Here is a 15,907-nt window from a genome sequence, read left to right as displayed (position 1 = left end):
ATAGGGATATTGGGCAAAGAGATGACATCTTTAAAGCAGTAAATGAAATTCATTTCACATGCTCATAAAACATTTTTGGAACTACTGATTTGTTACTATGAGTTTATAGGAAACTAATAATTTTTGTAGCCTTTCTCAAACCATTCTCATATCTTCAATAGACAGACTCTATGACTATCTATGTTTAATTTTCATCAAAACAGAGGCTTCTATTCTTTGGATTATTTAGAGAGGCTTTTTCTTCCATTTCTCACTAAAGCAACTCACCCTTCGAAGGCATAAGAGATAGTAAGATAGATAAACATAATGGTAAGTTAAATACTAATGTGAAAATATTCTCATTACCTAGGGACATCTCCATAAGATAAAAATACTTGAAGGTCAAGCCGTTCTGCCCTTATTAAGAAAGCTTTACAAAGTCTAAGTGATAACCTTTCAGTTTTCATTGCATGGATGTCCTCTGAAACAGCTGTCTTCCCTTCCATTCATAAAAAATTCTTTAAACCCAGCAAGACAATTTTAATACACTACTTCACATTCCTAGTTTAATACGCAGTATTCTATCGAACTATTATATCGTGGTGTATGTGCACTCAGTAACACACTTGGGTTTAGTAACAGTACTCACTACCCAGTTATGCGATGGCAAGGGGATCAAACTGATTGGCACTTCTCTTAAAAACAGTCTTTAGTGAAATTATTAAAGTGAATATTTTCTCCTATTGTCCCTAAGGAGTTAACCCACAAGGTGTGTAAGATGTGATTTGCCTTTTGTCTGTCATTACCAGTGCAAATCTAACTGTACTTTATGCTGTGCATTGTGAGGCATCCACATCGGTGATTGTTAGTGTTAGATAACTTGGCTATTACCTGAAGTCTCCATTTTCTGTTTGGCTTTTCCTAAAGACAAAATGACAAAGACTGTAAGCTACTGCTGTACTGTATAGCAGTATAAACCATCTGAAAAGGAAACACAAGCTTAAAATGCTTCCAAAGGTCTCTACTCTGTTCAATTTTTCAAGTTGGGCGATAAAAGAACCCAACCCCCCAAGTCTGCAGCAGCTTTTTCAGTGGATATTGATCTGTTCAAAGGACCAATTCCATCAGAAAAGCATGTAGGTCAGCTGCACAAACTATGAGTCAATTGCAATGGTTCTCATTAAGCAATTATAAAAGACTGGGCTTTTATATGTGCTTCACAATTCACCTTTGAAGGTTTGAAACTTCTCTGATTCAATAAAGCATTGCAAAAGCCAAGAGCAAGTTTTATTTAGCACAATTCTTACTCCTGTAGCCCCACAAAGGGTCAGATCATTTTATTGATTTCTGTAAATCTCCTGTCGATTTTGACAGCACAACCACATACCCCATTTTTAACATGATTGGGAACTCTGTTACTGTGATAGTGTTGTACAATTCAGATTGTTTCCACTATGCATCAGGGATTTAATTGTTTCTTTTACTATCATCTGTGAAGGTGCAATGAAATTACAGCTTGGTGCATGAGAAGACTATTCAAGGAGTCAGAGAGACTCAAAAGAAAAACAGACAGAGCTAAGATAAAAGCAACTTTTATTAAAATACTCTTCAAGCTTCAGAAAGCATAAATTAATGAATGTGTAGCTACTATAATACATTATTTTACAGGAGAACCATAGGGCCATGAAGCTTTTATAAACACAAGAAAGCCTATGAGCTTCACTCTGTAATAAATAAATACTACTGTCTTGTCTTGTTCTGGTTAGAGGATGCGTTGAAGCTCTTACAGATACACAGCAACATTCTGCTCCATTTTTTCTAAGTTTTTCACAATATGAACATATGACTAGTTTAAGCAGCAGAACCTTTATATTGAGCTTGCACTTCGATTCACAACATCGGAAATTTTTTTTATTTTTTTTTTTTCTTTGCTCAAAAGCAGTCTGTCTTCTTGTTCTACTTTGTAAAACATTTACAACCACTCTAAAATTCACCTGCTGGAAGTCTAGTGAAATCCAAGATAATTATCCTGGTAAGTACGATAGTTTGAAATAAGTGTATACAGTCCCTCTTCATCTTCTTCCCCCAGCCCCAAAATCAAAGTAATACAATTTCTTATTCTTTTGTTCATAATTTTCTGCTTTCTAAGAACCTATAGTAACTCAAACTCAGCGATGCAAATGACTCCTTTAAGGCAAAAAAAGAACTGCAACAGCCATCTCCTCCCCCATGATGGGAGATTCCGTCACCCAAGTTGTTCTGTTTTAAATATGTATTTTTTTTGTCAACTAGTGATTAGCACAAAAACATTTTCATCTCACTTTTTATACATCAGTAGGAAAGTGTTAGAAAAGTATAGAAAAGGCTAGAATCTCTCTTGCAGTAAGGCCAGTGAAATGTTTTCTTTCTCCTTTTTTTTTTTTTTTCCCAAAGCAGATGGAAAAGAAGAAAGGAAGGAAGTGTTTGTATTTTGCTTTTGCAACTTGGGTAAAATCACTGGACATTAAGAACACGTGCTGAGACTTCATGGTGCCAGTCACGTAATTTTGTATATTTGGGGCTAAAGACGTGGATAGGAACCTTTTCCCTGTGGAAAGAAGTGATAGAAGAAAAATAAGAAAGAAAGAAAGAAAGTTTGTCTTAAGCAGTTTCACAAGCGAGCATGCAATCTCCATGCACTATTCCTATCTGCCCGTTGCCTTCCTCTCTGTCAAAAACTTGGAGCCAGTGTTAGACAAAATCAGCAGAAAAACTCCTACCGACTGCAGGAACCATTAGATTTAGCCACTGGTTGGTCCTCATTTCAAGCAACGCTTATCCCAAAGCAAGGAGATGGGTGACCCTCATTCGCAGTCCAGAACAGTAATACTTTCCAGATATGCCTTGTAATCTGATCCACACTCGCAAATCAAAAATGCCTGGTTAGATTTAGGAAAACACTTCGACAAGCTGACCTCGTACAGAAAACCAAATCAGTCCAAGTTTACGGAAAATCTCAAACTCCTGCACAAACATTAATACTAGACTGCACCAACAGATTTAGAAAGGTTGGTCTATGCAGAAAAAGATCTTGATTTTTACATGCTGAAGTAGAAGGCCAAAAAAGAAGCAACATTTTAAAAACACCCAGATGTCACACAAACGCACCAAACACTGTCAGTTAAGACATGCAGACTATTAAAGTAATAAAAAGGTAAAACATCAACTCACTTAGTCTTCTTTGCAGGTTCATGTTCTGGTTCTTTCACTGCAAGAAACCAGAAAATTTTTATTTTCAAAGGCACTGTACCACCGTACACTGAGATTCTCCCCTGTGCCAATGTATTCACCACAGCAGGAAATTACAACAGGGCTCCTTAGGAGTCCTCGATTCTAAATACATCCCAATGGAAATGAGATATGTCTATAAACTTCAAGAGCCCCTTTGCCAGCCAGATTGCTGAAAGGCTCTGCCCTTTCCCTTGGCCCACCCTCCACGTTGTCATTGAGAAAGGTGAGTTGAGACGGGGAAGATGAATGGAAGTTGGGAGGCATTTCTTTTGGACGAACATCCAGTGGGTCTGTATCAGGTGATAATCCAAGCATCTGTTTGCAGCCAGGCTCTGACCCATTGAGGTGGCTAGAGGGCTGCACATGGGATAATGTAAATTCCCAGCCCTGATTTTAAGTTTGGCAAATCCAGTTGCAGTCACTTTCTTACAGTATTTGTCAATATCATTAATTCATCAGTACTAGATGATGTGTTATTTGATGTTCAGGTCTCATATTCTGCCCTTACAAGGATTAATTAAGAGAATCCAAAGATAGGCAATGATCCATTAACAGACTACAGCAACATAGGACCACAAAACAACCAGGTAACTGTCCAAGTTCAGAGTATTTATCACACATGGACAATAATCCTTATTTGGGTAGATGTCATCATTGGCTTCTAGAATAATTCTGCCAGAAAACTGATAGCTGATTTAATCAAATCTGCCCCCAGGGAGGGGGTCAGATTATCCTCACTGCCTTCTTTATTGTAGCACTAGCTGTGAAAAACAGAAAAATGAAACAGCTCTACATTAGCTGCCTCAGTCAGAACATGACTGAGCTCAAATCTCACAATGGCACTTCTAACAGCTTTTACACAACATTACAGATCTCAGCCAATGAATTGTAACTGACAGCATGATATGAAATTGAAGTTTTATCATAAAATTATATGACGGGGAATAACTTTCTCTGCATCATCTCTTCCAGTCCACAGTACACGTAAACACATGTATATAGCTTGAGCAGAGGATGGAAGCATGATCTGTCAATAAACTGAGGACCTGTGGATTTATGCTTCTGATTGGTTAAATCATTGCAGATCACATAACTTTGTATGCCTGTCAAAGATTTTCTATGTGCCTGAAAACACCTCAATTTTTCTGGACTGTTAAATTTGAACATGAACATTGCCATTTTGGTGATACAAAAGGGGAAAGAAACAAGAAATACATATATGCCACCGTCTTCGGGAGTAGAAATGGAAATTTAAAGGTTTATCTAGAATGTATTAATATTCAACTCAGTCAGGAATAATGTCCAGTAATGAATGTATCCTGAGCTACTTCGCAATTGCAGGAATTTTACAAAAATATTTTCCTATAGTCTTCTCAAATTTTTTTCTTTTAAAGAACTCACCAAAATTCTGCCTACTGGACTTCTTATCCAAGAGGGAAAATGCAAGAGATGTGACTGAATCCTTTTACTATTCCCCCCTGCCCCCAGCTTTCAAAAACATCTATCTGTCTAAGGCCATTACTTTTATTTTGTTTACACCAAGCTACTCACTATGATCAGTGCCGGTGATTTGAGCAAGGATGCGGAACGAGCGGGACTGGGTGGTGCCTGTCCGGGGATGCCAGTCTTCGGTGTCTTCAATCAGTCGCTTCTTGCTGGCATCGCTGTGGGTGGGTGTGTGGTAAAACTCCGTATAGGTATCCACGATGTGCTTCCGCGGGGGGCTGTGTCAAGGAGAGGAGAGAGCAGAGAGTGAGAAGCTTTGAAGACCACCTTGGTTTGGGTAGCTACGAAGACATGGGCAGGACTGTGACTTTTCACAGCGTTTAAAGGCACCTTCTGCGTTTGGACGCAGATGTGCAACAGGGAGCACTATGAGCACACCTGAACACAGATTCATTTCTCTGAACCAAATACAGCTTTATAATTACTCTAACCCAACTAAAACGTTTTTCCTTGTTTCACAGCTGGAACATTTGAAAGAGTAAGAGACAGTATTATCAAGACATTTACACGTTTAAACCTTTACCGTTTAGGTGGGTTTTTCCTTGGAGGTGACAGAGTAAGACAGCAAGAGGAAGTTTTCCCAGCACAAACAGGAAATGGGAAAAAAAGAAAAGAAATAAAGTCAGAAAGTTGAAACAGAAGTGCAGCTAATTATTCTATTGAATTAGTTTTGTGGGGACTGAAATCCAACTAATAGACTGATATTCTCTGTCTACTTACCAAAACGGCAGCACAGAACTCCCATACTTAAATTAAACTCACAGCGATTTCCTTACAGGGATGAGAGAGGAATTTGTTTTGGTAAAGCAGGGTAGTCTACTTAGTTCGGACAAGTAGAATTGTCTGACAAATTCTCCCCTTGGTTCACAAGAGGCAAAGCACTAGCTGTGTACAAGGGCCACCCAGTACATGCCAAGCCTTTTGAGCCTGGCAAAGCCTGGATCAGAACCAGGCCATTTGAAAGCGTAGGTAGCGATGTTCTGGAGCATGATGTGGAGATACTGATGCCTGCTACCGGCTCTGAAAGTCAAAAAAGTGGGATGATCTTTCCATTGGGAAATTTTCCCCACAGTAACCTACATGCTATTATCAATCCCTGCAGGCTTGCGAGAATGCAGGATTTTAAAGCTTTGCTTTCAGTAACTGATGTAAAGAACATGTAATGGCACTGATCAGTTTAGGAAAGGGGAACAGAAGACTCATACTACATATGTTACTCCTAAATTCTACATTTGTTATCCCAAAGCATTAATCTTTTAGACCTTTTAAATGTACATTTATTTTTACATCATTTACACGATATTAACTATGCAAAACTAGCTCCTAAGACATATTCTAATGAAAAAACTAAAAAAACCAAACAAAACAACAAAAAAAACCCCAACTACTCGCCCACTGTACTTTTAATGTCCAAAGTATTTCTGGTGAAGAAAGGTGGAAAATATGAATGAGAATGATGTAAATTATTAGTTGTCAACAAGTAAGAATTAGGCCCATTCAACAGAATACATTAGTAAATACTTAAGCTTAAAAGAATACTTAATACCTGAAAGAATGGTGTGAAAGGTATCGTTCAAAATTATATTGAAAGTTTGAATTTACTGACACACAGTATTAGTGAAGTACATGTATCACATATCAAACTTACTAAAAGAGGGAGAGGTACAGAAATAAAGACAGTGGTATTTCCAGAATGGAGTACAAGAAGTATAGAGAAAAATGAAGTAAAGCATAGCAGTTAATAGCAAAAATAAAATCTGAAAATTAAAGCGGTAATTAAAGGTGTGGAACTACATGGAAATGTAATTATTTACATGCAGTTGACTGCATTCTAGCAACTACCACAGTGAAATAAGTAGTCTTTTGCATTCGTTGAAAGCGGTATTATTAACAAAATACCCTGCTGACTTCTCTTGTGGATCCTACTGCTCCCTTTTTTAAGCCTTAAGAATCTACCAGTAATGACCCATTGAGGCAACAAGGTGGTGCCAGAGACAAAGGAAAAGGCAATGAGACAGGCTCTCCATTAACTCCGCCTTGAGGCAAGGGGAGAAAAAGACAAGCCAATAAAGCCTCAATCGTATTTATCATCCCTAATACGTACAAATCACAGTATATGGATGTTAGTCTTTTTTGTTGTTGTTTAAATTCAGTATCTGGCTCCTCATTCCATAGTCCTCAAACCGTTTTTACTTTTAAGCTGTATTTCACCATTTACTAGTTGTTTTACCAACACCAGTAAGCCATAGGTGCACCAAGAATTTATCAATACACACCAACACCACACAGAAGTTTTATGGAATAAAAAAAAGCTGCAAAAAGTAACACAATGAAAAGCAAGATCACATCATGTCCAATGCAGACAAAACCATTTACTACACTAAGAAGTTACTAAGAAAAGCTGAAGCTGTTTTGCAAAATTTAAATATAAAACTCTGTAAGAGCTATAATTTTGCAAAACAAGAATACATGCTGGTTATTCCAACAGGAAAATCGACCATAATTCAGCTCCAGTGCTGTTGATACTAACTTTGTCACTGTTGTTATCTGCAAGGGAAAAAAAGTATTTGATGTGTTAATACATTCTTTGCTTCTTGAAATATTACAGGAGTTTCCAGATCCAAGTTCTGGTAAAGCCATATATATGTAAGTCAAACTTACAACAATCAAGAGAACCTATGAGGGAAAAATTTAGCCCAGTTGAGCTTAAACTGAGTAAAGCCTGTGGATATCTTACCTGTTTTAAGCAGCAGGCACATTTTCATGCAAGAGTTGGCAAGAAGGTCTTGATAGAAGTGCAATTGCACACAGTCTAGTGATGGCAAATTGCTTCCTTTCTAAGCCAGGACTAAACAAGTGAAACAAAACTTCCTTCCCCATCCTGAAGTGAAGGCAAATAGTTTATATCCTGAATGTGAATTGAGGGGAGCCAGGAGGAAGGGAGGAAATTCTGAGTACAAGGTGCATGTCTGAAGAACTGCATTTGCTCAGCAATGTTATCTATGAACAAGATACAAGTTGCCTTTTTTTCTTTTTGGAGAAAATGAATAATACAAAACACAGAAGCAAAATGGAATTTATTTCAGACTGATCAATGATTCCAAATGTCAATGTTTCTGATATTTCATAAATGTTATTGATTCCATTTTAAATGGGGAGATAGCTGAGCATCGTTGTAGAAATGTAATTCTTCTAAGTAGAACTAAGTAAGTAGTGTAGCAGCAGACCAGTATAATCACTTTAGGGGGTTTTGTTTGCTTGTTTTTATTTTCTGCCTTGTGACCGCAAGAGAGTTAAGACAGCCCAAACGCACTATTGTAAGAAAGATGGCAAAACAAAGTAGGTTTTTACAGCTCTAAACGTTTTCAAGCTTTTCCAAACTAGATCTGCAAGGCTGGCAGCAAGACAGGGATTTCTTCACTTGTCAGCTGTGATACTCTTCAGTCGGTATTATTCATCCCCTATCCGTAAGGTAGGGCACGTAACAGCTCTCAGCCAGTCATCCTCCCTTGATTACCAAGTACGTACTCTACGCCTGCAGCACTTCCTTCCAGGAGACTTAATTTTGATGGTATTGTTTCTCTTTTTCAGTACTAATTGCAGCTTTTGAATACTCCTTACACTGCTATTTGCTAAAACAGCATTCCTGGAAAGATAAGAGATGGCTTGCCAAAGCATATTCAACAAGTGTACCAGCTTTGAGCAAGTCCTTGGGATCTCCCTATTTCATGCCACTTCTATGCAGCGTGGACTTCTGCCATCAGCTGTTTAAGAAAGGGCTGGAAGTTACCGCGACAACGGTGTGATATAAAATGCATATGGACTACATTATATGAGTCCACATACGGAAAATATTCGTACTGCAATATATACGGAATAGGTACTTAAAGAATTTTTTTTCCCCCCATGAGAAGCTCAACTGAAACTGCAATTTATTCTGTATTTTAGTTGACGTGGATGTTTATCTTTCTGTGGGGTTCTTCATATACCTTATATACTGAAAGAATATCAGAGGAGAGACGCACTAGGGTCTAGTCCTCCAGCCCCGTTCCTTTGAGGGATGAGAAAAAGCTGTAACCACAGCTTTTAGGTTTTAAGCACAGGTTTTAGGTTCTTAATATTGAAGAGAAACCTACAGTTCCTTCTCCTGACCTTTTTATTGCTTAATTCAATCTGCCAGACAGTGCAGCCGGGCACAGAGGCCAACTGGCATGGGACCACTCGCAGCCAGCCTCCTCCTCTCCCCCCGGCACAGCAGCCACTGGGAACCGGTCCCTGGGGCGCTGCAGGTCCCGAGCCCTGCCCAGGAATTTCTGGGATAGCCCAAGGCAGCCCCAGCCAAAAGCGTGCCCCTGAAACAGGGCAGCAGTGCAGGCCCGGGTGCCCAGGATTGCTGCTGGGCTCAGTTTAATTTACTAATCTGTTGTTTACTAGTCTAGATGCTACACCAGATATAGCATAAGCCTTTTATGTAGCCTTACAGACCTTAAATCTTGGGTGTCCAACATCCACATTAACATAAACGATTATTTGAATATAAAAATGATTCAAATTTTAAATCTGTGTTGCTTTTTTAGGGTAAAGGTAACATTTAAAGTTGAGGTATTTACACTATAACGCTGCAAAAAATCTGCACAACCTTGACAGCTTTCTTGACCGCATCTTAAAGTTTCTTATGTGTTGGGCAGAGTAGTAATGTGAAATCTGTCCCTTTGCCTCCCTTCAGAGACCTTTTTTCACTGGTCCTGCCGGGGCTACAGTTGGTCTTTCAGAGCATCTCGCTCCCGGCCATCGCAGCACCCGCCAATCCTTCTTGACAGATCACTCTGCATTTTTGAGTGCCTGCTGCTTTCAGTCACTTTATCGGGAGTCAAAATACACAGTGAGACACGGACATCGAAATTAATACCGGGCTTGTTGTAAGGTCCAGAACACATTGTGATACAACCCTTTGTGTAAAGGGTTGTATTCATGGTCCCAATTCAATTTAGCCGTGACACTCTCTAAACTGATATGTCATTCCCAAGAAAAATCATCACCGAAAGTCTGGCTTGGCCCTTCAAAGCATCCCTTTAAAGATGCGAGTCCTTCCTCAGAGATTCCCTTCTGAGGATTAAACAACTCCTCCATGCTGTGTTTTAATTGGCCCTTAAACAAGCCCAGCTTTTTTCCTGTGAGGAAAGACCCTCACAGCAAAAAAAAATCCCACCTACCCATTTTGCTGTTTACTCTCCCCCTGGTTTTCTCTGAATCCTCGTCGCGGCCCCTCAGCTACATCCTGGGCGCCGTCGCTCGGGGCGGCATTGTGGGCGGCGGGCTGCCGTGGGACATTAACTGCAGGTTTAGCAGCGCTCGGCACGGGTGACCGCTGCTCAGCGTTAGGTTTGGCATTAACATGCAGTCCGGGAGCAGCAAACGGGGCCGGGGCGGCAGCCGCCACCTGAGCCGGGGTGAAGGCGGACGATGGTGATGGGATGGAGGTGACTTTGGAGGTGGTTACGGCTCCAAACGGCCTCGGTGTCTTATTGTAAGCCACGCTCGCCGTGGCAGTGACTTTGGGTGCAACAGCAGAGGCAATGGGCACAGGCTTAACTACTTCTGTAGGTTCTCCCTAAGCGAGATGAAAAACAAAAAAGAAACACACAAAACCACACCAAACGCATGCACATTCCTCAGCAGGTATTTCCACTGCTCTCAGGGGAGATAATCCACCTAGCGTGAAATCAAGAAGCACAGATGCAAGCTTTACTGAGACTACAGCCATTAAATGTATGGGGAAAAAAACAAGTCATGCATTTTAGGAAAAGAAAGGGAATGATCCAAGCATGCACAATCAATATTAAATCCCACGATGCTAACTCCTCTCATCATATCCAAAACAGACACCCCACAAATCAAATTCAAGACAAACTGAAGAACCACTCTATTGCAAAACCCACCGGATAACTCATGTGGAAAAAATCAGTGCTTTTTATAAAAATCCACATTCCACCTCTCAAACCCAATTTGAGATATGCACATTCCCCATACACAAACGGCATGTGCACACACACATTGTATATATTGATCTGTTGATACGGCCCTTAAGAGCAGAGCCAGAGCCCTGGAGCTCGTTTATCAGAGGCCTGTGCTTTGGGACTCAGTGAGTTTTTCCAGTTGCACTCCATCAATGTGTCCCAGTATCTTCATATAGCCTTGTCAGATCAAAACACTCAAAACCCCCTTCCCCCCGCCTCCCCCAGAAGCTATGTTTTAACAGAGTGGTTCTCAAACTGTGGCCTTTCAAATCATGGCCAGCACAACAGTAATATGCTACAAATTATTTATGTCCACTGGAGAGGATTTTCAAGTAAAGGCCATTTGTAAGCATTTTCAGGATTGCAAACAGCCTTCTTATCAAAAAGGGGGGTTTGAAACTATTGCTTGAGAACACAACATTAGAAGAACTCGAGAACAAATAATTCCCCAGGGCTCTAAGGAAAGTGAGGGGAATTGTTCTCTGTATTTAGATAAGCTTCTAATATTTAGATAAGCAGCTTCTAAATACAAAGGAAGATCTCAGTGCCCATTAAAAAAACCCAAACAACCAACCCCACCACCAAAAACCCTACTACTGTTTCTTTCTTAGGGATACAGGAAAAACTTCATCAATATCTTTCTAAAAAAATTTGAGTGGGAAGATAACATTTATTCACTTTTTTTTTTTTTTTGGCGGATAATCATTTGCCAAGTCTCTCAATTCTTTTTTAGGGGAAAAAATAAAATCACTCAAAGATTCAAACACTGCAATACTCTTAATGTAAAACATGGAAACCAAGCATGTTATATTGAAAGGAGAGTTTGAATGACAGTGCTTATCAATAACAGGGTTTGACAGATGGGTAACAATTAGTATCACATGCTACGTTTCTTGGTTGCGATGATGAACATACCTTTGGTACATGAATAAGATCAGGTTTTTGTACAGAAGCCACTCTGGAAGAAGAAAAACATACACATAGTCATAAAAACCAAGTTCTTTAATGTTTAAGCATTTCCCTCTTCCAACTCACCAGGTCCACCCACAGATATATAAAATATTTTATTTTGTTTCCTCTAAAGGAAACAAGAAGCATTCAAGTTAAACCTACAACATTGTTGTTAATACAAGGAAAAGGCAAAAACAAGCTGGATGAATTTATCCAGATATGACATTAGGAACTTTAGCATCTATCATCAAGTACTATTTCATTTGTAAATTCATATACCATATCAGCAGTTAGGAGACTTTAGCTCCAATTTGCTTATTATTTTCCATCCTTTCATAAGAAACTATGTCACATAACTGAAAAGCTCTGGTCAGACGAATCGCATTTTAAACAGCGTGCAGCCTTTATTCAGGCTTAAAACAGAAAGCTTCCTTGTAGAACAACAACAACAAAAATCCTTCTGAAGGACTTAGGAAGTTAAATAATACAGAAACTTTTTGCACAGTCTTTGGTCTTCAAAGATAAGGTTAATGTCACTTGAACTCCACAGTAGATGGCAAAAAAAATTCTTCCAAACAATGGGTGCATTGAAACTACAATGGGGTGGTGGGATGGAAAGGAAGTATCACAATGGAAAGGATGAAGAAGATAAAGAATTGACAGATTTTGTTATACCTAAAGTGAACTGACAACACGTTACAGGTAAAGGCATCTTGCTTGATTAGGTTTTTTTGAATTTGCATATACTTATATGCAAACATACAAACACCCACAAAATTAAAAAAAAAAACAAAAACAAACCACAAACAAAAACACCCATCAAAAAATCTGACACACTAACTTTTGTCTGCAGACATTGCTGCTGATACGCTTGAGTCTTTTCATGCTGTTTCGGTAGAAAAGTGTCTTCCTGCCACATTTCAAAACATTTCTGGCCATATTTGGTAGCTGCTTAGGAAAAGATGGCACCTTAATGTTCCAAGAACCAGCAATCGTTATCCTGCCTGAACTCACACAACCCCGATTTCTGACAAATCACCTAAATTTGGTTTTGAAGAACGGAAGCTGGATTCTAATTTCCAAAAGATAATTTGCCTGGAGGCAAAGAGGTTTGTCTAACTGGAGATCAACTAACGGAGGCTACAATTTAAAACACCTCTATTGTATAAACCATCTTTTCTATTTTTACTAGGAAAACATGAAGAGATAGATTTGAATTAGGCACACTTGGTCCATTTAACAAGTCCTTTTTTATCTTCCTTCCCCCCCCCCACCTTTTTATTTCCCCCATCCCTTTTTTCTTTTTATTAATTACATTCAAAATGTTTACTCCTTCCCCCAAAGCCAATTGGCCCTCAGTGCTCATCAGATTCCAGCAACAGCAATCCTGCTGCAGGTTCAGTAACTAACTTACAAAAAGGGAGATGCTATAATCCACATGCTATGTTGGCAGAGGAAAAAAAGGGGAAAAAAACCCCAAACAAGCACAAATACAAACATTGTATGAAAAGATCATCTTCTGCACTTTGCCTTCACCGTTTGTGCATCGCATTATGTCCACATCAACAGTAATTCTCAACAGAGAGGGGGTTTTGTCCGCTCTGAGGAACAGGTCCATTTTCCCCTTTCCCACAGAGTGTGCAGCCTATGAGAAGACTGACCTCCAGCCCTCCAAAGCGCCGGGGTGCATCATTAATCACTCCTAATTGCAGAGTTGTCAATTTGCAGCAACAAAAGCAACAAGAAGGAAAAAAAAATGCCAATACATATGGAAGCCTTTCTTTTTTAAGACCAGAGTTAGAAGGAAGCATGCATCTTGCTCCGTATCTTAGGGATACATTTTTTAAATAAAACAACTTGTAATGTTTTGTTTATTTGTTAAGCTGAGCTAGCACTAAGAAGTACAACGACATTCGTTATTCAACTACCATATTTCATGCTTGAGGAAAAAACCTCTTTGCTAATGCTGGATCTTGACATTTCAGTCTCATAAAAGGAATATACTTCATTTTTTGCTTGTTTGTTTTTACAAAATAATCAAATTTGAGTTTGCAATGGATAAGCTTGCTCTGCATTCAATATAGTACTGAGAAAAAATTATTCCAAACCACTATTTCCAGATGATTGGATGACATACTCCTCAAAACTCATCTTCAAAAATATCACAGAAAAGGAAGGAAAAGAAAAAAGGGTGAAAAAAAGGCTTGATAACTGAAATGTTCCCAATGCTCTTTTAATATTGGAGTCAGACAGCATAACATTACTTTATTTCACCCAAACATACTTGAAACAAGGACATAAATTTGTATGTCCCAGACATACTTCAAACAGTTTAACTTGGCCTTGTTGACTACAGACTATAATCAAGCTAAAATCTGTGATTTATCCTGTATCGTATAAAGAAAATGCTCACCCAGCAAACTGAGCCACCAAGATCTGAATGTGAAAAATGCATGGTGGTTAGACAAGACAGTACAAAAGGAAATGCACCCTTCAAGCTGAAAAGCAAAACACATCCAACACACACATTTAAGAAAATACTTCCTTCAGGGCAATTTCCCTTAAGATTTTGATAGATACCACCAAATTGCATAGCAAAAAAAAAAAAAAAAAACAACAAAAAAAACCCAACAAAAAAAACCCCTAAACTGCAGAATCTTGTACATTTTCTTAGCTGTTAGCACTTCACTTGTCACCTAGCAATTAAACATATTAGGATTTCATGCTGGTTTGGTCATGTTGAATGTATGAATAACTGATGATAAAGGCTTTCAAAATGAGATGACACGCTTGCCCTGTTGCTACTTACTAGAAAAGCAGGATGGCTTGAAGCAGGATATTTTCTGAATGATTTAAAACTAGTAGTTCGGTATATTAGTTTATGCAATATTTTCAATAGCATACAGAGACATAAAAGCTCGGTATAAATGCTTATTATAAACAATACACACAAAAGACCTTGGCAAACAGTTACAGTTTCAAGCTTCATATGAATTATTATAGACAACAAAAAATAGGGGCAGCAGCCATCACTTACTGACAGCCTAATACTGAAAATGAAAGTGCACAAAGTTTTTGCACAGATTTCTACATCAAAGTTGTTTAATCTTTCAGGAAAAAAAAAGTGCGCTATATTTAGACTGTGTAAACAGTTCATTTCGACCAAACATGATCAAATTTGCTCTCTAAACATACCACAAGTCGTTCCTCTCCAATGAATACTTTCATGACATTTAATGCAATTCAAAACATTCCAACTTCCAGTGCAGCCTTATTAGGAAAATGAATTAGTCTGCTCTTCGTTGTGAGCAACATGCCCAGAAAAAACTATTCATTCTTCAAATTCTCCTTTTATTCATTCCCTTTCCAAGTATTTCACCCATTAAAAAAAAAAAAAAAAAGACACAAGCAATTCAACAGAGCCCCTCTATAATTGCCAATAACTGGAAAAACCCATTATTAAAGATAAAGCTACAGTATTTCATGCTTCTGCAATGAGTACAATTTGATACATCATCTCCAAAAGCCAATCATCAACAAAAACACTGTAATCTCAATAATTAGCATTATGGAAGTAAATTCAATGCAAAGCAGGATGTTTTTGGACAAGTCTCAGCTGTCCTGTGTGTATAACCACACAACAGAAGCCCATACCCTCAGCCAATAAATCCCTAAAGCTTCATTGAACCTAAAATGCAAAAGACATTTCACGTTTGTCTCTCCTCTGAACTCCATTTAAAGTCCCACCATCTCCAGTCCTTCTGCTTCTTAGTAAATGCACTATATTATATTCATAACTTAAAAAGCCGGTGCCAAATTCAATGGAAAGATCGCAAGAAGGTTACTGTGATTATGAGTGCCTCTGTAAATAAGGGGAGCACACAATACCAGTTTTAACATAGGTATTGCATTTGGTGTTCTTGTATCTCTGTAACTGAAAGGATTGCTCATAAAGTCTAGCATGAGATACAACAAGAAGAGGTTGCAAAACCTTCATTGCTAAAATAAAGTCAAGGCCGGAAGACTTTCCACAAAACTGTATTTGTTGTTCTGAACTGAACCTTTCTAAGAGGAGGAAGGAAGAAAGGAAGGAATTTTTCCTACCCCTCTCATTTTCAAAACTAACTCCTTTTTCCTAGCTCATCAATCAGGATACAGTTTTGGCAGCAGATATTACGTCCCTG

At 38.7% G+C, this 15,907-nt stretch overlaps 1 protein-coding gene across 13 annotated transcripts in view; it reads right to left on the bottom strand.

Annotated features, from left to right (window-relative positions):
- The window catches only part of PDLIM5 (PDZ and LIM domain 5), a 128,613-nt gene that overhangs the window by 44,960 nt on the left and 67,746 nt on the right, over window positions 1-15,907 (bottom strand). For 2 of the 13 annotated variants that reach the window (XM_054201924.1, XM_054201923.1), the window contains exons 4-9: window positions 11,688-11,730; window positions 9,969-10,366; window positions 5,279-5,296; window positions 4,801-4,973; window positions 3,190-3,226; window positions 871-900 (exon numbers count right to left, since the gene is read on the bottom strand). In XM_054201924.1, the coding sequence (XP_054057899.1) occupies window positions 871-900; window positions 3,190-3,226; window positions 4,801-4,973; window positions 5,279-5,296; window positions 9,969-10,366; window positions 11,688-11,730 (699 nt within the window). Of the gene's footprint in view, window positions 1-870; window positions 901-1,555; window positions 2,567-3,189; window positions 3,227-4,800; window positions 4,974-5,278; window positions 5,297-7,285; window positions 7,303-9,968; window positions 10,367-11,687; window positions 11,731-15,907 lie in introns of those variants that run through there. The other 11 variants (XM_054201928.1, XM_054201926.1, XM_054201931.1 and 8 more) reach the window with 11 other exon arrangements.

This window comes from Rissa tridactyla, chromosome 5 (assembly GCF_028500815.1).
Source record: "Rissa tridactyla isolate bRisTri1 chromosome 5, bRisTri1.patW.cur.20221130, whole genome shotgun sequence".
NCBI lineage: Eukaryota > Metazoa > Chordata > Aves > Charadriiformes > Laridae > Rissa > Rissa tridactyla.
The sequence above is the reverse complement of the archived record's forward strand: the minus strand, read 5'-3'. Positions and strand labels throughout refer to the sequence as shown.